The sequence below is a fragment of the Erythrolamprus reginae genome, chromosome 2 (assembly GCF_031021105.1).
Source record: "Erythrolamprus reginae isolate rEryReg1 chromosome 2, rEryReg1.hap1, whole genome shotgun sequence".
Classification (NCBI taxonomy): Eukaryota; Metazoa; Chordata; class Lepidosauria; order Squamata; family Dipsadidae; genus Erythrolamprus; species Erythrolamprus reginae.
This window is the reverse complement of record NC_091951.1, coordinates 144,678,185-144,701,604: the sequence shown is the minus strand read 5'-3', so window position 1 is coordinate 144,701,604 and position 23,420 is coordinate 144,678,185. Positions and strand designations below refer to the sequence as shown.

The window sequence follows — 23,420 nt, the reverse complement described above, 5'->3', positions numbered from 1 at the left end:
CCCCTGGCTCCAGGGAAGCCTTTGGAGCCTGGGGAGGGCAAAACATGAGCCTATTGGGCCCACCAAAAGTTGGGAAACAAGCCATTTCTGGCCTCCAGGGGGTGGGGGAAGCTGTTTTTGCCCTCCCCAGGCATTGAATTATGGGTGTGGCACCAATGCATGATGAGATAGCGTGCATGCATGCTGTTTCAGCACCCGAAGGAAAAAAGGGTCACCATCACTGATCTAAGGCCTCCCAGGAATTCAATATTCACAACAAACTTTGCAGCATCACAGAACTGTGGAAGCAACCCTCCACTGGGATTTGATCACAGTGTTTGCAAGAGGGATCAGTTTAATTAATACAGGTAGTCCTCAACTTAAGACCACAACTGAGCCCAACATTTCTGTTGCTAAGCAAGATAGCTGCTAAGTGAATTTTGTCTCATTTTAAAACTTTTTTTTGCCATAGTTCTCAAGTGAATCGCTGCAGTTAATTAAGTGAATCTGGCTTCATTTCAGTTATACCTGTGGTAACTTTTCTGACAACACTTGCTCAACACCCAAAAAGTCAGAAGGATTGTGAGGCCCTGCTTTCACGGTCTGTATTCATACTGAAAATCAAGATCAAGTGAGCTTTTGCCCTTCTGCTCTGCAGGAGGTTTCTATCTTCCCCGAGCTTGCCTTAGGACACCTATGTTACAGTTGACAGTTGTCCCGCCCCAGTCAAACTCCCTACCTTGTTAAGGAATGAGTTATCAAGGGCATGCACAGAAGAAACATGAGATTTCAGCAGGCATCCAAGAGATATGAGTAATTATTCAGTCATAGAAGACAGATACATCGAAGTGTATAAAATAGTGTTTACTTTAGAAATAGCACAGTCAAGTTAAATAGTCTGGTCATACACATTCAAATCAGTCAATATGTCAATACAATAATAATATTACAAGCCTGTCTTTGTCTTACATATAAGACATACATTACAGCTTACAAATACATTAAACTATCATTGAACACACAGAGCTTACTATCACAGTCACAGTGAATCAGCAGAAAGAATAGAGAGAGAAGAGAGAATCAGGCTTTCTGGCTCCCTCTTATGGCAATTTGCAATACTACCTCTTAAAGCTATAGTACTTCAATACATGCAGACATTCATTGTTAGCTTGTTTATATATTACAAACCCAACTGTCTTGTACATCGTACTAACAAACCTGGTATTGTCCCTGGAGCCAGGAGCGAGAGCCCCTCGGGGCTTGCCCTCCTGCCTTACCCGGTAAGTGAAAAAATGATCAGAAGAAAAGATGATCACATGATCCCAGGACACTAAATCTGAGTCAGTTGCCAAACATCTCAATTTTTAACACATGCTCAGGGATGCTGCAATACCAATTGCACTTATATTTATATACTACTCCATAGTGCTTTTCGGCATTCTCTGAGGTTTATAGAGTCATCATTAATACTGCCAACAATCTGGGTCCTCATTTTACCAAACTGGGAAGAATGGGAGGCTGAATCAACCTTCAGCCTCTTAGTTCGTAATGGTCGTAAGGGTAAAAAACAGGCATAAGTCACTTTTTTCAGTGCCGTTGTAACTTCAAATAGCTACTAAATGAACTGCAGTAAGTCAAGGGTTACCTGTAATTGGATCTGGACCCCTGACTGGGAGTTTCCTCAGCATTTCAACTGCTTCTATATATGGTATTTTTCAGTGTATAAAATGCACTTCCCTCCCCTAAAAGTGGGTGGAAATGTCTGTCCATTTTATACAGGGAATGTGGCCGAAGCCCTGCCCAACTGCTGGCCCCTACCCTTAGGGCTCTGCCTCCCAGCAATTTGCCTCCTTGCAGCAAACAACCTGGTCAGCTTCAGCACACCTGATTTAGCAGGAGCAGTTGATTGGCAGTTGGATTTGTTTTCAGGAATACCACCTATCAGGTGTTCCAGGCTGCAGGGATCATCACCGCACATCTCCACCATAGCCACAAATCGCTGCTGCTGCCTATTGCTACCTCTGCATACCCTCTTTTTGGCCTCCATGCATCCTGTTTTTGACCTCTGCGTGCTCCATTTTTAGCCCCAGGTGTCCCATTTTTGGCCCATTCCAGCTGATGGAAATAGGCAGTGGCCTGGAATGAGCTGAAAATGGGGCAAGTGGAGGCCAAAATGGGATGCGCGGAGGCCAAAACTGGGGCACCAGGAGGTGGAGATAGGTAGCAGCAGTGATCAATGGCGATGGGCAGCTACGGCCAAATATATTTCTTGTTTTCCTCCCAAAAAACTAGATGTGTCTTATAATCTGCAGAATCTTACAGTCTGAAAAATATGGTACCTTTTAAAAAAATTGAAAGGCATTGAGCAGGTGCAATTTCTTATTTTATACTTATTTAACTTGGTGCCATCAGGTCTTCAGGGATATAAGGGAATTTACTCTGCAGTGGTCTTGATGCTTAAAACATTTGCCTGGGTACAATAAATCATTTTTTTTTCTAAAAATGGAGGATATAAGGGATATATCAAATCATCTGTCCCCATATGCTAATCGTATATTTATTAACTGTATCACTGTACTTAAAAATATTCAAAGGCCTCATGGTAGCAAGTAAGGAAATGTTTGGAAGAAAGTAGCAACACATTCAAATACTTAATGTCAGTTTTATAACAAGCAGTCTATGGGGCCTAACTTTTGGTACACTCTATATCCATGATGACGAACCTATGGCATCATACCACAGGTGGTAGGTGGACCCTCTCTGTGGGCACTCCAGCCATTGCCTTATCTCAACTCCACTGCGCATGCGTGCATGCCTCCCACCAGCAAGCTGGTTTTCATGTGTCTGCTACGCATGCGTAGGGGGTGATCGCATTGGATTTTGGGGGGTTCGCGTGCATGTGTACCTCTTGTACCCTGTTTTGGGCCTTTAAGGCCTCCTGCATTAACCTGGTAGCCAGAACAGGCCGAGGGGGTGATGCACATGCAAGGGGGCGGGGCTTATGCACAGGGGGCACTGACATTGCATTTTGGAGTTTTGGGTACGCACACTTTGGACACTCAGCATCAGGGTGGGCTGCTGCCAGGATGGGGGAGGGGGAACCCAGTGGGGTAGCAAAAATGGAGCTCCACCCCAGAGCACCCAATTTACAATGAAAGATGTTGAAAGAAAATGCAGGGTGTCCTGCGTAAGCCACGCTCACAGTGTGGTAGTAAAAATTTTGGTAGCCCTTCACTGCTCAGCATCAAAAAAGGTTAACCATCATAGCCCTATCCTGCATAGTTAATGTAGAAGTACTAAAAGTGAGGAATATCTTTGAAGCTTTGATCACTAGTGTCACCTTACTAGGCTTGTGTACCTCTGGGATGGATTTATTTACTCCTGATCTTTATCTGCTGTCTGCAGTGAACATTTGTGATGTGCAGGCCTGGAGTTTGGCCTCAGCCTTGCCCTACTTGTACCAAGGGAAGGTAGTACAGGGTCCGACTCACGAGGGAGGGCACGCACCTGACATGGTATTCCTTTCCGAGCAACTGAGTAATGGTCTGAGACTAAGGGGTTTAGAAGCATTGCCTTTGTCATGGTCAGACCATTTCCTACTATGGCTTGACTTCCTGGCTAAAATCCTTCCCCGCAGGGAGGCGGAACCAATTAAGATGTTCCGCCCCAGATGTCTGATGGACCCAGAGGGCTTTCAGACGGCGCTTGGGGTTATTCCAGAGGCACTCATCCACAGTTCGGCGGAGTCTCTTGCAGAGGCCCGGAACAAGGCTGCAGCGAAGGCTCTTGACCGGATTGCGTCTTTGCGACCTCTCCGTGGCGCTAGACCCCGTAGAGCTCCATGGTTCAACGAGGAGCTCCGGGAGTTGAAACGCCAGAAGAGACGTCTAGAGAAGCGATGGAGGAAGAGTTGGTCTGAATCTGATCGAACACTTGTAAGAGCTTTTATTAAGACTTACAAAGTGGCGCTCAAGGCGGCAAGATGCGCGTACCATGCCGCCTTGATTGCATCAGCAGAATCCCGCCCGGCCGCTCTGTTTAGGGTGACCCGCTCCCTTCTCAACCAGGGGGGAGTTGGGGAGCCCTTGCAGAGCAGTGCCGAGGATTTTAACACGTTTTTTGCTGATACAATCGCCCAGATCCGGGCCGACCTCGACTCCCATTGGAAAACAGAGTTGACTGACAACGAGTCAGTCGAGGTGACTGGGGCACGTACTTGTCCACCTGTCTGGGAAGAGTTTGATCTGGTGACACCTGATGAAGTGGACAAGGCCATTGGAGCTGTGAGTTCCGCCACCTGTTTACTGGATCCGTGTCCCTCCTGGCTGGTCTTGGCCAGCAGGGAGGTGACACGGAGCTGGGTCCAGGAGATTACCAACGCTTCCTTGGGGAGGGGAGTTTTTCCAACACTCTATAAAGAAGCGCTCGTGCGCCCCCTCCTCAAGAAGCCTTCCCTGGACCCAGCCGTACTTAACAACTATCGTCCAGTCTCCAACCTTCCCTTTATGGGGAAGGTTGTTGAGAAGGTGGTGGCACTCCAGCTCCAACGGTCCTTGGAAGAAGCCGATTATCTAGGTCCCCAGCAGTCGCGTTTCAGGCCCGGTTACAGCACGGAAACTGCTTTGGTCGCGTTGATGGATAATCTCTGGCGGGCCCGGGACAGGGGTTTATCCTCTGTCCTGGTGCTTCTTGACCGCTCAGCAGCTTTCGATACCATCGACCATGGTATCCTTCTGCACCGGCTGGAGGGGTTGGGGGTGGGAGGCACTGTTCTCCAGTGGTTCTCCTCCTACCTCTCCGGTCGGTTGCAGTCGGTGTTAGTGGGGGGTCAGAGGTCGACTCCGAGGTCTCTCCCTTGTGGGGTGCCTCAGGGGTCGGTCCTCTCCCCCCTGCTATTCAATATCTACATGAAACCGCTGGGTGAGATCATCCAAGGGCATGGGGTGAGGTATCATCAGTACGCTGATGATACCCAGCTTTACATCTCCACCCCATGTCCAGTCAACGAAGCAGTGGAAGTGATGTGCCGGTGTCTGGAGGCTGTTGGGGCCTGGATGGGTGTCAACAGACTCAAACTCAACCCGGATAAGACGGAGTGGCTGTGGGTTTTGCCTCCCAAGGACAATCCCATCTGTCCGTCCATTACCCTGGGGGGGGAATCATTGCCCCCCTCGGAGAGGGTCCGCAACTTGGGCGTCCTCCTCGATCCACAGCTCACATTAGAGAACCATCTTTCAGCTGTGGCGAGGGGGGCGTTTGCCCAGGTTCGCCTGGTGCACCAGTTGCGGCCCTATCTGGACCGGGACTCATTGCTCACAGTCACTCATGCCCTCATCACCTCGAGGTTCAACTACTGTAATGCTCTCTACATGGGGCTACCTTTGAAAAGTGTTCGGAAACTTCAGATCATGCAGAATGCAGCTGCGAGAGCGGTCATGGGCTTACCTAGGTATGCCCATGTTTCACCATCACTCCGCAGCTTGCATTGGCTGCCGATCAATTTCCGGTGACAATTCAAAGTGTTGGTTATGACCTTTAAAGCCCTTCATGGCACTGGACCAGAATATCTCCGAGACCGCCTTCTGCCGCACGAATCCCAGCGACCGATTAGGTCCCACAGAGTGGGCCTTCTCCGGCTCCCGTCAACTAAACAATGTCGGTTGGCGGGCCCCAGGGGAAGAGCCTTCTCTGTGGTGGCCCCGACCCTCTGGAACCAACTCCCCCCCAGAGATTAGAACTGCCCCTACTCTCCCTGCCTTCCGTAAACTCCTTAAAACCCACCTTTGTCATCAGGCATGGGGGAACTGAAACACCTCCCCCGGGCATGTACAATTTATGCATGGTATGTTTGAGTGTGTGTTTGTTAGAAAAATGGGGTTCTTTTAAATGTTTTAAAGTATATTTGGATTTGTTACAAATTGTTGTGTTGTGCTGTGAGCCGCCCCGAGTCTGCGGAGAGGGGCGGCATAAAAATCTAAATAATAAATAAATAAATAAATAAATTGGCATGCATTTCCCCCTCTTTACAGTTGCTCCTTGATTTTTTTTAAATGTCAAAGCTTTTCCCTTCTGTATCACCGCCTCGAATTTTATTATAGTGTTCCCTCGATTTTCGCAGGGGATGCGTTCCGAGATCACCCGTGAAAGTCGAATTTCCACGAAGTAGAGATGCGGAAGTAAATACACCATTTTAAGCCATCCCTAAACACTTTAAACCCTTAAATTACCATTTCCCATTCCCTTAACAACCATTTACTCACCATTATTACTGGTACTCACCATTGAAGAAGACACTTAGTGATCCTGATATTTATAAACATAATTATTTATTAACAATAATTATTTTTTTGTTATTTATTTGCAAAAATTATTAGTTTGGCGATGACATATGACATCATCGGGTGGGAAAAACCGTGGTATAGGGGAAAAAACCGCTAAGTATTTTTTAATTAATATTTTTTTAAAACCGTGGTATAGGCTATTCGTGAAGTTCGAACCCGCGAAAATAGAGGGAACACTGTACTGCTCAAAATAAATAAATAAATGGAACACTCAAATAACACATCCTAGATCTGAATGAATGAAATATTCTCATTGAATACTTTGTTCTGTACAAAGTTGAATGTGCACAACAGCAGGTGAAATTGATTGTCAATCAGTGTTGTTTGATTTACTTGGAGTTATATAGTGTTGTTAACTGTTCCCTTTATTTTTTTTTGAGCAGTGTATTTTAAACAACGTGCAATTTTAAAAAACGCGACAACCCCCCCTAGCAGAAGTTCTAATGTTCTTAGCTTCCTCTTTCTTAAAACTACCCCAAACAGGATGTGAACTTTTAAAATCCGCTACAGAGACCCGCTAGGTTCCCCCATAAGGAAAGCCGTCTATGGTAGTATTCAAGCCTCACTCTGAAAACGGAGAGAACTTTTTCGGCTTTTGGTTAGAAAAAGCAAAGCGAACAAGGCCAGGAGGGCATGGGATCCGCTCCGTACAATGAAAAACTCCACTGCCGGGTTTTAGCCGCGGTCTCTGGAGTGGGTGGTTTCCGAGGCGCGAGCGGCTCCCCGCCCTCCACTAAGCTTGGGACGCTCAGCGAGCGCCGGCGAAGAGAGCGAGGGCACTGTTGAGCCGAGCGGCCGGACGGCGGGGATGGGCTCTTGCTAAGCGCTTGGCTCCGGTTTAGCTCCTCGCCATGTAAAGCGCTCTCCCTCTCTCTTTTCCCCCCCTCCTCTGCTGGATCCGTTCTAGGGCAGCCCCGGCGGGGATCATGCGGAGAGCCCCGGCGCCCGGGCTGCTGCTCCCGCCGCCGTCGTCTTCACCGCTTTTGCTGCTGCTGGGCTTTTTGGTCCTGGACAGGGGCTGCACGGCGCAATACTCGAGCGACTTGTGCAGTTGGAGAGGAAGGTAAGAAGGAGCTCGCCGGGGCGAGAGTGGTGGTGCCGCGTGAGGTACCGCCGCTGTGTAAAAGGTGTGTTTGCAAAGGTTGGGTCTTTGTCCGGGCATATCCCCGTACCTGGGATCTAGTTTCCCCAAAGGTGCGATCCTATGGAAACTTGACTTTCGGGACACCCCTCCTCCCACCCATCTCCAGTTCTTGCTCGATCCCCATTTTCTCTGAGTTGGCGTTTGCTAAGTGGGGGGTGGTCGTGATAAAGGCTGCATTTTAAATATATTTAAAATAAATATAAATGTATTCATTTATTTTGGGGAGCTTTCCATCCTCTTATGGAGGGGGGGGCTGGAGGGAGAGAGGATCGCCTTCTTTGTAGACGATCGCTTATCTTTTTTTTCTTAAAGGCTTTAAGGAAAAGCGTGTCGTGTTCCCCCCCCCCCCCATCACCTCAGTTGCGATTGGCGAGTTTGAGTGGGGTTCGCAGCGAAACCAATGCCAGGCTTGGAAAGCTGGGATCCAGGGAGGACTGGTTTTCTTCCTCCCTCTTCCCGCTCCCCCCACTTCATCCCAAAGCTGTCGGGTGTGCGTGTTTGGGAGTAACGTGTGTATGTGTGTGCGCGTGCGTGTGCGTGTGCCTCTAAACTCAGCCGTCCTGGAAACCGCGCTCTTCGGAGAAGTTGAGTTCGGAAAGGGAAAGGAGGAAGGGGGCGCATAGTTCCTTGTGGGTTTTGCTAGCTCCAGGACACATGGATTTGATTGTTTGCGAGGGGGATAAAAGAAATGTTTCCCCCCACCCACCCCACCCCCCTTCTTCACCCCCACGGCTGTTTGCTCTGATTTATTGGAAGGAAGAAAGAGAGGGACAGTTCGATTAACATTCCGGGAGTGTTCAGGGATGAGTATATTGCCAAAGCAACGAGAGAAGGAGAGGCGGGTGAGTTGGGGAGGGAAACGCTCAAGCAGACAAAGGTAGAGTTTTCCCTTCTCCTGACCACTGCAGCAACCCCCCACATCTGTCCAACACAATGCCAGAAAAACATACTTTATAAACTTGGTGGCCTCCTACCTTTTTGTGTGTGTGTGCTAACTTCAAGCGTAACTTGGGTAGGCTTTCTCAAGAGAGGGGAGGAAAAATGGATAAGGGTTTTTATAATGGCCTGCTTACGAAGGTGTAAAGATTGTTTCTCGTGTAAAGATTGTTTCTCGCCCTTATCAAACTTGTGAAGCTGGGCTCGGTGCCTGTTGGCAGCCTATAGCTTTTTTCTTTTTCTTATTTTCTTTTTTTATTTTTGGGTGGAAGGAAATGAACCCCAATAGACCTGCCTTTTCATTAATACATGAATTAGTGCCGAGGTTTGTTTATTTCCTCAAAACGCCTTGGATTATTGAAGCTGGGGTTTGGGGTTTTTGTGTGTGTGGGTTTTGTTGTTGTTTTACTGGGGGTGGGGAGATTGTTTATTAAGATTTGAAGCTGTTCTCTGAAAACTCTAAAAACTGGCATGCCTACGTGGTGGGCAAGGAGGTTTCCAGAGAAAAGAAGGTGGTTAACGTTCTCCTGAGTTCCTTTGGAGTTCACCTGTTATATTGTATAACACCATCTCATAAAATGGTCTGAGCTGAGCCTCTGTCTCCCTTTACACCTGTGGCATAACGTCACCCGCTGCTACTTTAGATTTTAATCAGGATTGCTAAGAGAAAGCTCTTGGCCACAATTCCTTAGTTGCCACAGCTATGTTAATCATCATGCTTGTGAAATCTTTAAAACTCCTTGGCCTCTAAACTTTTCTCTCTTGCGTCTGACTCCCCACCTCACCGTTTCAGTAGTATGTATAGGTAGTCCTCAACTTACAACAAACAGTTCATGTAGTGAATGTGCAATGTTACAACACGACTTATGGACGTTTTTCACACTTAAACTGTTGCAGCATCCCTACAGACAGGTGATCAAAATCCAGATGCTTGCAACTGACTCACATTTATGACAGTTGAAGTATCCTGCACAATGTGACCTTCCGACAAGCAAAGTCAATGGAGAAGCCAGATTCACACAACAACTCTAACAACTGCAATGATTCAATTAACAAATGCGGCAAGAAAAATCGTAAAATGGGGCAAACTCAAATGTCTCGCTTGGCAACGTACAGGTTGGGCTCAATTGCAGTCATAACTTAAGGTCTACCTGTACTTTAAATCTGTCCTATGGTTTTCAGAAATCTTTAAAATGCTTTAAAAAGGCTTTCATTTAGTTATTAATCCATGGCTAAGTGATGTGCATCTGCAGCCCTGTATTTGAAGTTTACAAAGCAATTTATTTTTAAACAAGTAGAATGGCCGTGAATGATTTCTTTGGATTTATGCAAACTGGGAAGTATAAATGAATGGAAACTAGAGGCAATATCAAGGCAGTAGCCCCAGGCTTAAATGGTAGGGAACATATTTTTCAGAGTTGTGTGTGTGTGTGTTTTGCTTTGTTTCATGAAAGACAGAACCCTTTTTGGAAATCCTTTGGAGAAAGGTTGAACTCTAGCTATCACAGATTATCTCACCTGTTAAGAATTGTCACATGCCCTGTAGCAATGATTCCATTATCTAGAAAGATAAGTTCCTGAAAATAGTGGAATAGAAAACTTTGTTGAATGCCATCAGATAATTTTGCAAGACCTGTACTTAAAACAAAGTTCAGCTGATATAGGGAACTATCTAAAGTTTTGCTGCCACATTCCTGTTGGTATGATTTGCTACAAATGCTTTGTGTCACAAAGAAAACAATTCTTAGTCAACAATTGTAATCATCATAGAAACAGCTTCTCTCAACATCAGTATGATTTATTGCTCAAAATTAGTTGTGGACTCCTAACAGAAATTGCTGTGGCCAGTGAATCAAGAATCTGAACTTCATATGATTCACAATTTTACTTGAAATTATTTTGTATATCTATAATTATAGATGTTGAAAGAATGTTAAAGACATTGTGTTTCAGTGTCCTTATTAGACCAAAGATATTCCAGACTAAAAATTCTTGGAACCATCTTCTGTTAATTCATGCATTAAATGAACAATGTCTTTCATGCCTGATTTTCCTTTTAACTGAAGTTCATATATGTGTATGCATGAATTTGATCACATATATGTCCCCCCTTTTTTGAAAATGGGCATTGGCGTGTAGATTTCTCCCAATATTTCTTTTTTAAAAAATATTACATTTGATTCAAGTGTTAAAGAGACTGTGTGGGGGTAAGGTCATATCCTTGTCTGGATTATCTCTTCCTAAAATCAATGGCAGCAATAACATAATATGGAAATATGGCAGCAATAACATAATATGGAATAATAACATAAAATGGAAATATTTGAGGGAGGAGCAACCTAAAAGGCAGGGCTTGCTTTAACTTACTTCATATAATAAAAGACAGAGGCAGTATTCCCGATTTATATCTGTCTCTCAGCTGCAACACTAAACCATTAATATATTACTCTACTGATGAATGAAGTCTCTCTTCTGGGCTTGTCAGTGTTCTGAATGCCAGCCACAAGGGATGTGTGTGAGCAGCATGACTCACTTCCCTGTTACGGGGCTTACCCAACACTCCTCCCCCCTCCCCAATCCGTCATTAAATATTTTAGTTTCGGGGATTGACGCATGCTTGCTGACACTTGCAATTGCACAAGAAAACATCAGATGTCTGAAAAAATAGATGGAATTGGTCAAACAGGTGGCTTGTTGTATAAGTCAGACTGCTCTGGCCAGCAGAGTATATTATAAGAGAAAGCCAAAGCTTCATGGTTTTAAGTCTCATTTCAGGTAGGACTAGGACAGTCCTATCTGGAACTTTGCTTGGAATTCCTGCCTATCAATACATTTGGCTGTATGGAAGTTTTTCCTTAGGGTTACCTCCATCTTCCTAAATGGATTAAGTTGCATAAGGTCCAGCAACAGGCATATGAGTCTGTATCCTAGTCAGTAAGGAGTGATAGTAGGAGATGACTGTTGCCTTCATATCTTACTCATGGGCTTTGAGCAAGCTTTTTCTTGGCCACCAGTGGGAGGGAGAATAGGATATTGGATAAATAATAGTGCCTTGTGATAATTTAGTATTGAAGACTCAAAGGGGCTTCAGTGTTCATGGAGGGGTTCATCCAGTACCTCTCAGCAGTTCCTTAAAGCAGTGATTTTCAACCTTTTTAAAGCCGCCGCACATTTTTTACATTTACAAAATGCTGGGGCACACCACCAGCCAAAATGACACAAAATGACACTCCAACACAATACATATTATACATATAGTTAATAATATACACCATCAGGATAGACATAACCAGCTGAGGCTGAGGCTTCATCTAGTGGTGGCAACATTTACCTCTAGTCCTGACCAGGATTAGAAATCAGGACCATGGGAAGGAGTAGCAGGTTCAACTACTCGCCGCGGCCACACAATAACAAGTGCACAGCAGCCCCAGCTGGGACCTTCCTGGGTGTGGATGAGAGGAGGCCTGCTATTGGTTCCTCGCTAGTGGTCGGGATGAATCCCAGAAGGTGATTGGTCAGTGAGTGTTCCTTGTGCCTCCACTCTTCCTGTCGCTGATAGCTGGAGGGATTGCGAGGGGAATGTTTATGTTTGGATGGAGGCGGGCTGGATAAATGGTCTCTGCGGACCGTATCCAACACGCAGGCCGTAGTTTGGGGACCCATGTTTAATTTCCCCATGACACACCTGACCATGTCTCATGGCACACTAGTGTGCCCCCGCACACTGGTTGAAAAACACTGCCTTAAAGTAATGTGGTTTTTTTTCTTAATATCACACAACTTCCTTTTGCAGCAGCTCTATGATCCTGGGGAATGGGGGATGTTTAGTTTTGTTCCAGCAAGTGCTGCGTGTGTACTCTCCCCTTTCTTTAAACCCCCCCCCCCAGTACTGCTGATACGTCCTTAATCCAGTGTTACTTGGTGTCTTGAAGATGCCTGGCCTTCAAATCCACACAACTTCAGATTATCAAGATTGCCTTCATTAAAATCCAGTAGGCTGCTATTATAAATTAAATACAAAGAATGAACTAATGAATGTGAAGGTATATGTAGGTCACAGATTCAGCTTGGCCTTCTGGAAAGGCAAGTTCAGCAGGGCCAGTGGGGAGAGAAGGACTCGCCATTTTACTTCAAGAGGAGCATAAGTTTCTGACAATGTTACTGATGCTGCAAAATTTATTATTTGTTTATTTATTGGATTTGTATGCCGCCCCTTTCCGCAGACTTGCAAAAATAGATTTTCTAACATGGTCTAAGATAATCTCTGCTTAGAATCCATTGACACTGGTGATGAATAAATAGGTAGTAATGTGTACATGAAAATTAAAAAGTTTGGCACAGTTGAGCTTCTCATATCCTAGGATAGCTGTGTGCCCTGAAGATGCATTGGGCTACAGCAGTGTTTCCCAACCTTGGCCACTTGAAGGTATCTGGACTTCAACTCCCATTCGCTGGCTGGGGAATTCTGGGAGTTGAAGTCCAGATATCTTCAAATGGCCAAGGTTGGGAAACACTGGGCTACAGTTCTCAGTATCCCCTGGCTAGCATAAACAACTCTGAATTCTAAAGCCTTTTTGTCCAGCCTAATTGCCCATCTTCAAAACTCTGGCACTTTTTTTCTCAAGGTTTTTATACAATGATTATCCCATTGTTGTATGAAGGATTACAGCCTATTCTTTTTGGCTGTGTAACCTTAGAAGTTATATTTGTTACTGTGGCAGCAGATGAGGTCTAAAGTACAAGCTGCCACTGATCTGTGGTATCCTGCCTTCGGAAGTTAAAGATTTCAATGATAACAGAGGTGTAAAATGCCAGGCCTTCCACTTAAAGTAAATTCTTCTTTAAACCCCCCGCCCCCCAAACCTTGTTTTTTCTATGTTGTCAAGCCGTTCCCGTAGCAGGTTGGGCTTAGAAATGCCTGAAGTTCCCATTAAGTAGTTATAAATAACATTGTTCTGAACAAAAAGGAGAACCACAGTTTTATATATATATATATTCATAACTACTCTAGCTGTCAATGCATGTTTCACTTTGTAAAAATGAATACAGTACAGTATACTGTTGGGTTGGGTTGGATTGGAAGTAAACAAGGCAATTTCTTGTCTGTGGGTGGGATTAGGTAATTCTGAAGTTTTTCCATTAAGGCTAACTGCCTTGAATTGAATTATATGGCCTTATGGTCATGCATAGATAAAACTAAAATACTGCATGGATGTAATAGTCTTCTACCAGCAAATGGGAGGGAAGTAAGTTATGAATTTTAGTTGTCTTGTTTGTGCAAAAACTTTGGGCTTTTATCCTTGCCTCCACATCAACCCAGCATCATTTTATATTTATAATGAAAGTGAATTCGCTTGGTTTAATACATTGAATAATCATTTATATACAGTAGGTAACAGGAACATAAGATGATTTGGCAATTGGTCCTGGAACTGGCTATATATAAATGTGGATTAGAGAAGTGGCTTTGTTCTTAGCATAGACATTTGATATCATCATATTTATCCAGAAAGGAAAGATTTGTTAGTCCATCAGACCTCTTAACACCTTCTGATAATGAATCATCTAACCTCTTTCTAGGCAGATGTTTTCTGTCTCCACCAAATCTTTCAAGTCACAGAGAGCTCTCCATCTCCACCAACTCTTGACAGCTTTAACTAGGTCATGAGCTTTTAGCCAAGTCAACTCAAGTTGTTTTCAAATGCATTCAGTATTGTGAATCATCTATTCAGTAGGAACTTGGTGGATTTGTATCCTGACTTGCTTGTCTTTTTTTAAATGCTGCTTTATTCCTTCATGGTTTCTTTGATATCATTAACTTCAATGCAAACAATGTACCCTCTTTCCTTTTAGTCACAAGAAAAGCTTGCAGACCTTTGTTTGTGCTTAGTTCCAGAGTCACTTATTGCTAAAAACTTCAAAGCATGAATACTCTCTTGCTTTTCTTCTTTCAAACTGAAAGGTCACATTTTGGCATTGGAGAAATTTCAAACAATCCATGATATTTTGAAGTAGGAACTTCTTCCACTCAGGAAATTACATTAAGGCCATTGATTATGTATAGGTTGATATGGGGATTAATGAGTTTCAGGATTCAGGGTTTTTTGCACTGGAAAGCTTTTTGTATTTTGAAAGAGTGCACTTCTGAGCCAATTGAACTGACTTTATTGTGAAGAAATAGCAAATTCACACTTTCAAGTAGGACTTTATATAAATACTGTAGCTCTTGTACTATGCCGGTTCTATTCTGGCTGCATTCAGCCATGCTTGGTTGAATTATAATTCTCATTTGATAAATGGAAGTGATCAGGAACCCAGAATTGGTAGGATCAACAGTTGATGCTTTAAGAAGTGATCTTGATTCAGTTCTGCGTTGAATTTGCTGCCACAACAATGCACCGACATTTTGAGAAGAATATTTTTGTAACCTGCAATCATACACACCAACAGATCACTACTTTTTTAACACTTAAAACTGGCAATATTTCAATTGTTCTACTGAAAGTTACATTTCTGAAATCAGTGAGAAGCATGAAGATAAAGAACTATCTTCTTCTCCCATAAACCTTCATCCCCAAATAATTCTTATTATAATAATTATTCATAATTATTGTAATCCATAATTCTTCATTCCCAAACCCCGGCCTATAACTTTAACCTTAGACTGTCTACTGTTGACCTCACTCCATTCCTAAGAGGTCTATAGGGGGTGTACATAAGCGCACCAATGTGCCACCATCCCTGCTCTACTGTCCCCATTTATTTGTATCTCCATTTCCTGTATTCATAATCATGTTTATACTTATATCTGTTAACAAATAATAAATAATAAATAAATAAATAAAAATAAGTAAATAATCTGTCAGCAATTAATATGACTGACAAGTTTACTTTGCAGCCAATAAATGTTATAATAATGCTAATAATGAAAATTTAAGTTTCTTGGCGTTTTCTCATGAAACCTTGTTGTATCTCCAGTATGGCAAGCATTTTATTTTACATAAGAATTATATGTTGTCCCTTGTTTTCTCTATGCTCTCCAAATCATATCTCCCACAGCTAATTTTTGCAGAAGATTAATGTTAACATTTATATTATTAAAATTGCTTTGATCACTTTTTTATGTAAGGTATTGGATATCTAATGTCTGGTTATGGTATGTAAATGCATTTATCATTGTGGTTGGTAGGATTGTCACATAAGGTTGGACTTGAGGCTGAAAGTTGTGTCTAATCTTTTTTTTTCATAAACAGTTTAGTCTAGTTGCTTAATATATTTTATGGAAGGACTTAATTTGAACCTTACTCCATGGTTTGGAATGGGCTTGATGCTAGCAGACTTGATTAATTTGACTGTTTGAGGCAAGTGCCAATACAACTTAAAAGAATTGGAAGCTTTTCTAAAAAAGCCTTTAGCCATTATTTCATTGTAGTTTTCCACAATCGTCTTTCAAGTCTTTCACAGTGGCGTTTGTGGATATAATATTCTTGTAGAATAAATCAAGGCACTTTAATTATAATGTCTCTATCTTTCTTTTTTTCCTAGTGGATTAACTCATGAGTCCCATAGAAAAGATGTCGAACAAGTCTACCTCCGTTGTTCTGAAGGAAATATAGAATGGATGTATCCCACTGGAGCATTGATCGTCAATCTGCGACCCAATATTATCTCTTCCTCTTACAAACATTGGACTGTTTGCATAAAACCTTATAAGAACTCTGCAGGAGCAAATATTTATTTGGAAAAAACTGGAGAACTGAAACTACTGGTCCAAGAGGGAGATCACAGACCTACCAGAGTGTATTGCTTCAACTTTGACCAAGGTGGGCTTTTTGTTGAGGCTACCCCTCAGCAGGACATTAGTAGGAAGATTACAGGCTTCCAGTATGAACTGATAAGCAAGGGGATGGCATCTGATTTGCACATGATTTCCGGTGAGTTGTGATACGTTACTTCTCTTTGGCCTTGCGTATGATTTACAGTTTCATTGATTTTTCTGCTTGAATTTGAAAGATAGCAATATTGTTCAATCCCAGGGTTGTTCAGTCTTCCAAACTAACTCTTTTTACAAAAGGAAAGTGTTGAAAATTTTAAACATAAACAGCATATATAAATAACTTCTTAATGGACCTCCTCCCAAGTCTTGTCTATCCAACTTTTTGCTTGTTCAACTCCAAATGTTGAACTTGTTTGCTTTGCAATTGTTACCTTGAGGTGCGAGTCACATACCGGTTTATCCAAGTTGTGAGGTTGCTTCCCTTTCCTGCTTCGCTTATGAATATGTTTAGATGGAGAGATAGGCTTCAGCCCAGTTTAATAACTTAAAAGAGGTAAATTTATTTATAGGCTTAAGGCTTCTTTATACGTGAGTTGGTTCTCTATATAGGTCTTCTATATAGAGGGGTCTGTAATATGGTAAATGATTTAGCTTTACTAGATAAATGGTCAAAGCAATGGAAACTTCAGTTTAATGTTTCCAAATGTAAAATAATGCACTTGGGGAAAAGGAATCCTCAATCTGAGTATTGCATTGGCAGTTCTGTGTTAGCAAAAACTTCAGAAGAGAAGGATTTAGGGGTAGTGATTTCTGACAGCCTCAAAATGGGTGAGCAGTGTGGTCGGGCAGTAGGAAAAGCAAGTAGGATGCTTGGCTGCATAGCTAGAGGTATAACAAGCAGGAAGAGGGAGATTGTGATCCCCTTATATAGAGCGCTGGTGAGACCACATTTGGAATACTGTGTTCAGTTCTGGAGACCTCACCTACAAAAAGATATTGACAAAATTGAACGGGTCCAAAGACGGGCTACAAGAATGGTGGAAGGTCTTAAGCATAAACCGTATCAGGAAAGACTTAATGAACTCAATCTGTATAGTCTGGAGGACAGAAGGAAAAGGGGGGACATGATCGAAACATTTAAATATGTTAAAGGGTTAAATAAGGTCCAGGAGGGAAGTGTTTTTAATAGGAAAATGAACACAAGAACAAGGGGACACAATCTGAAGTTAGTTGGGGGAGAGATCAAAGGCAACATGAGAAAATATTATTTTACTGAAAGAGTAGTAGATCCTTGGAACAAACCTCCAGCAGACGTGGTTGGTAAATCCACAGTAACTGAATTTAAACATGCCTGGGATAAACATATATCCATCCTAAGATAAAACACAGGAAATAGTATAAGGGCAGACTAGATGGACCATGAGGTCTTTTTCTGCCCTCAGTCTTCTATGTTTCTATGTCTTGCTTCCAAAAAAGAAGTTGTCATCCAAATATTAAAAGCTCTTGGCCATCATGTTCCATGCATCCTCTTCCGGCAATTCACCCAGGCTGTCAGTTGCTCATCCTTTCCCCTCTCCATTTGTTTGTTTTTGTTGTTACATTAGACTATTTAATATTTGTAGTTGAAGAGTGATGGTTCCTTCCACCTCTCTAATCACCCTACAGAGGTCACAATATGTATATATGTACACACACACACACACACACACACAAAACCCTAGTGTGGTGTGGTAACTTGTAGTTTTGCTGTTTCTGCTCCTATATATGTAGAGGGAAACAACTGTTTATTTAAACACATTATAGCTGCCTTGCAGTTGAAAATCATTTGGAGTCATTTACTAACAATTCATCCACTGTTCATGTGTCTGAAAGCAAACTTGGGAAATAAGGGCATTTATAAGTGCTACTTCCTTCCTAGAGATAATCACTGATAGGTGAAATAACCGATGACTTCAACTGTCTTTCAGAGCTAACAATTTATATTTTCAACAGTTATCTCTTGCTTCTGGTAGGATGACTAGAGATATTAATAATGATTGCAATACAACTTGTATTTAGTTTTTGGCATGTTTTTCCTTATTTTTTAAACAGGGTCTGTTTTTCATCTATGCAGCCAAAAATGTCATCTTGTATAGAATTTTGCTCCCTAGTTTTTTTCCCTTGTAAAGTTCAATTGATTCAACTCAAAGTATTCGAAATGTCTGCTTTGTATTGCCCTTGATGTGGAGTGTCTTGACCTCTAGCTGCTATGTAACTGCAATGTCCCTTAGCAGCTGATAGGTGGCGCATTTGCCATTATATCTAACTTAACACATCTTTCTTTCAAAAACATTTGTAGCATTGATGATCATGCTTTTAAAGTTGAATATTTTAAATATGTGTCCCTCTGCTGTAAAACCACAATTTTAAAATGTGTTTTGGAAATTAAACTCACCCCCTCACACACCCTGGTTTTCCATGTCACATGCAATATAAATGCTGTCCTTCAATGATTATTTCTCATTGTTATTTGCCTCAGCTGGCTAAACCTCTTAGAACATGTTTCTATTTCTTTAGCTGGCAGTCATTTTTTGATAGTTGGATATTATTTGGAGCATCTGAACCAAACATTAGCTCAGCAGATTATTTTATTGTTGACAAAATAGGACATTTTTTTATCTCTTAGGACAGTGTTTCCCAGTCTTGGCAACTTGAAGATATTTGGACTTCAACTCCCAGAATTCCCCAGCCAGCATTCGCTGGCTGGGGAATTCTGGGAGTTGAAGTCCAAATATCTTCAAGTTGCCAAGGTTGGGAAACACTGTCTTAGGATATGGCTCTTTAGACATGAAGTTTGGTTTTTAGTCCAAATTCTAGTTTAGTTTTCCAGGTTTGCATGCATCTCCTGGAATGCAGATGGTATCCACGGTATCTCCCCTGATATTGGAAGTCCCATTTTGCATTTGTATAGTGCAATCATAGTAATATTTGTTAAATAATATTTTCTTCTCGGATAAATGCAGATAGGACTGTGGTCTTAATCTGCTCTTTTGAGCAACTGAAAGTAGATTGCAGGTTTCCCTTCCCCCAAAAGTCGGGCTTGCATACAGCGGATCACTTTGTCCCTTTTTTTGTCCCTTAGATAGATTCATGGATGCCAAGTGTATCGGTGGGTTATTGAAACAGATGTCCATGAGCCACCTCTATGTTGGATGAGGCAGGCAGGATTCCCTTGGGTACCATTTGTTGGTGGTCAGGGGAAAGGGAGGGTTTTGCCTTTTTGCTTAATATCCCTATGTAAAATTGGCGGCCCCCTGTATGACACAGAATGCTGGCTCAATGGGCTTTCGACTGATTCAGCATGGCTCTTCTTATGTTCTTATGGATATGTTCACATGCTGGATCTCATCATCAGTCCTATTGATCACACCTGAAGATCTTATAAACAGAAGAATACTGACTCTGACATCCCCTTAATTCTGCTGAACAGAGATGACAATTACTTACTTTCCCTACTGGTTCAAAAATGTGTGCGGTTTGCATGCATGCGCACAGCTTCAAACATGCCTAAATAGGATGGCATAGTGCCGGGGCTGGTTGGCGGGTCCACCCGCAGATCGCCACCATCCGTTTGCCCAACTGGTCCAAACTGGCTGAATATCACCTCTGCTGCTGAAGATGTTACCAAGCCAGATTCCAGAAAGGAACTGGCTCGAAAGCTTTCAGAAGTCTTATTGCTAAGGGTAGAGGGTTAATTGTTAATCTACCCTTTTCCTAAATGTTTTATTTTTTTTAGTACACTGACTGCTTTTTAAAAGAACTTACAGATAATATTATTGGAATCTGCCTTTATTTTTGTTCTGCTTTCGTCCTGATCCAGCTGTGATCAAAGTTCATGTGTCATCTTAGCTTACATTAAGGCCCTGCTGTGCCCCTAGTCATAACACTGTTGCAAGAATCAATACGTAAGCAAACTGTAGTTGATGGAGGACCAGGGGTTTGACTGATACATTCAGCATTTTATTATTTGACTCCATCTGCAAATAACTGCGGTGAAAACCACTGCCTATGAATTAGCAGCACAGGAACATTGTGTTGCAAATGAATGGATCATGAGCTGCTATGCTATGTAGCCGTGATTGCGAACCTCTGGCACTTGAGACGTTGCCCTAGCTTAGGTCCATCGCACATGTGTGTGCCGGTCAGCTGATTTTCAGATCACACAGAGGCTCTGTTAGGATATTTCACCCTCCACAGCCTCCAAGAAAGCCCCTGGAACCAGGGGAGGGCAAAAACAGGCCCACTGGAAGTCAAGAAATGGCCCTTTTTCGGCTTCTGGAGGACCTCAGGGGGCAGGGGAGACCATTTTCACCCTCCTCCCAAGAAAGTGCCAGTGCACACACTTTCGGCACCTGAAGGAAAAACAGTTGGTCATTGCTGCTATATAGCATTATCTATCTAAATTGTCCAGATTTTGGAAAGTGTTGAGAACAGAATTAGAGCAAGATACACTACTCTGAATGAAGAAGCTATGGTGGATTTATTCCGACACTTTTTGAAGGCCATGTTTGTTGTCATGACGACAAGTCCTTATGCTTATGATGGACCAAAGCAATGGTACATTTCTTCAATTTATCACACTTTATCCCAGGATGAATTTGAGGCAATATTGTTATGGTAATGTCGTAAGTTTCTCTATGGTAGATACCAACATTCTGATGAGTTCAAGAGGTGGGAATTGAACTGCTAGTTTGCTGAAGTTTGCTATCTTATGTTTAGAATTACATCATTAGGAAGAACTAATGCAAGAGTTGCTCGGAAATTCTGCAAGGGAGAAGAGCACGTCACCCTTTTGCTGCTTCTGTCAGTCTTTCCTTTGAACATGACATTAGGAAAAACATCATGCTGGAAGTGTTTTTCTGCATTTTCATCAATAGTTTCTTATTACTATTGTAGTAATAGTCTTGTAAGCAGTTGGGCAGGAAAAGCAGGTGATCAGGGCTCTAAATTGTTTGAAGATATTTATACAATAGGGAAAAAAGGTTTTGCATCTGGAAGTTGAACACATGAAATGCAAGAGTTGTTTCTTCTACTAAAGTCTTTCTCAATCTAATCCATCATAAACAGACTGTATTTCCAGTTTACCTATTTAAATACAGGTAGAGACAAGTACTTTATTAGCAGCATTCCTGATCACTGTGAAGAAAATTAAGAAAATCTATAATTTCCTTTCTGCCTCCCTCCTCCAATCTCACTGTGCACTTTCATCAGTTATTTTAGAATTTAGAACTCTTCATTTGGTGAAGAGTTTGTCAAAAGGAACAACTGTGCATACACGCACTCTAAGAGTGTTTGTTTTTTAATGAAAGGAAGAAAAAATGGGGGTTCCCTTACTGAGAAGGAATAATCTTCTTTTGCAGCTGTTCATCAAGGATTCCAATTCTTTTATTCATTTAAAAAAGCACATTAGTTTCTGACAGGTTTTTTCCGTGTATTTTAAGTACTTAAAAATGTTCAAGCTCTTGGTTTCCCCCAAAAACTTATTCCTGTTTCAGAGCCAACGTCTGCAAATTTAATTTACTGGAATTCAGAAACATAAAGCCCTGTTACCTTCAGGGTTTTTAACCTATTTTTTTACACAGGCAAGTTAAACTTTAACAAACATTTCTTCTATCTTGATGAGATCTGTTTCTTATAAGGCAGCTGGTTCTGCTGGTTAATGGGCTTCCTATATTTTAATGTCCAATATGTAGATGTAGGAATTTATAAATGCCAACATTCAACTATAATCAAGTTAAGGGATAATAACCAAGCATTTCCCATACATTTTTTGCCAAATTGAAGGAATATGCCCCTTGGGTATAGTACTTCTTCAGGTGTGGTGTAAGGATTTATGGGATGGTCATGAGATGGTCTCTCTCCAAACATCTGCATGTGATAAATTATAGATGGTTCTGTGTAACAGCATTCCCCTACCAGCTGTATAGGATCTCTTTTGATCCTATGATTCAGTTCTGCTTCCTAACAGGAAAGTTTTTTTCCAGCTGTACTGTACATTGTTGAAAAAAAACCATACCAGTCTAACCATAAATGTCATAATATTATTCTCCTTACTCAGTGATGGCAAACCTATGATACATGTATCATATGCCATAATTTACCAACACCCAACAACTATTCTTGCAAACATGACCAAGAATGAGTCCTTCTCTGGCCTCCAGAATAGATTTGATTTAAACCTAGTCAATTTAAATCACAATTTAAATCACTAGTAGAAAGGCTTGATCATTTTAAGTCATAATTGATCAACAAAACGACCAACTTGTTTTAAATCATAATATTTAACGAGCAACTGTCATATTTGTCCCTCAGTGGCTCCTCCTCTGACTTGCTGTTTTCTTAGCAATAGTCCCAATATTGCAGAATGCTACATAACGAAGTTTCATTTCATGCTGAATAAACTATTAATGTAACTTGAATAGAAAACTATCTTTAGATAGATTTTTTTCTCTGAAGGCATTTTATTAAAATAAATTTTAATTTTAAAAACTCAGATTTAAATTAAAAAGATCCAATTTAAATTTTTTAAAAGTCAATATTCTAAAAAAAAAAAATCATTGATTTTTATCTACCCTGGTGGCCTCCAGAGAATCTGTACATGAACAGGGCTTGCTTTCATGGGCTTTTTAGATGCTGCAAAGACTGTACAAGTCTCCAGACACTTGGACAATTTCATGAGAGTGGGACCTGCTTTTGTGTACACAGTTAGTTGCATACCGTTGTTTAGGGTAGCTTAGATGGGTGAAGAAGTAGAAAATTGTTTCTCTTTTGCTCAGAAGCAGTCAAGTTAGGCACTTTATGAATGTTTGACAGGCCAAATCAGGTTTGCCATCAATCTTTTAAGACATGCCAAAAGGGTAGTCATAAGTAGTAGTTTATCAGCTACAGAAACTGGGACGATTTGGGTTTAGCACACCCTGCTATATAAACAAGCTTGTTCAAACAAAACTACAAATATCATTATGAAATTTAACCAGAATTTCTTATCTTCCTTATTTAGGAAAGAATGCACTCCATAAGAGGGCTACATGGTAGTTTTATTACCCAGTAATTTTGACTACAGGTGATCAAATTTTATAGATAGCATGGCATGTTTAATGTTTACATAGAAGATTTAGATAAAGGAAGGCTTTTTACGGCTGACTCATTGTTTCTCCTTGCTTTTGCACTGTTCTTTGCAATTCCTCTGAAGTGCTGACCTCTG

The 23,420-nt window shown here is 41.9% G+C and overlaps 1 protein-coding gene across 1 annotated transcript in view; it reads left to right on the top strand.

The window, feature by feature from the left end:
• The first annotated feature begins 7,050 nt into the window (after nt 1-7,050).
• METRNL (meteorin like, glial cell differentiation regulator) overlaps nt 7,051-23,420 on the top strand; it is a 42,601-nt gene continuing 26,231 nt past the window's right edge. Inside the window, exons 1-2 of the mRNA XM_070739746.1 lie at nt 7,051-7,383; nt 15,946-16,334. Coding sequence (XP_070595847.1) covers nt 7,247-7,383; nt 15,946-16,334 — 526 coding nt within the window. The 5' untranslated portion in view covers nt 7,051-7,246. The remainder of the gene's footprint in view (nt 7,384-15,945; nt 16,335-23,420) is intronic.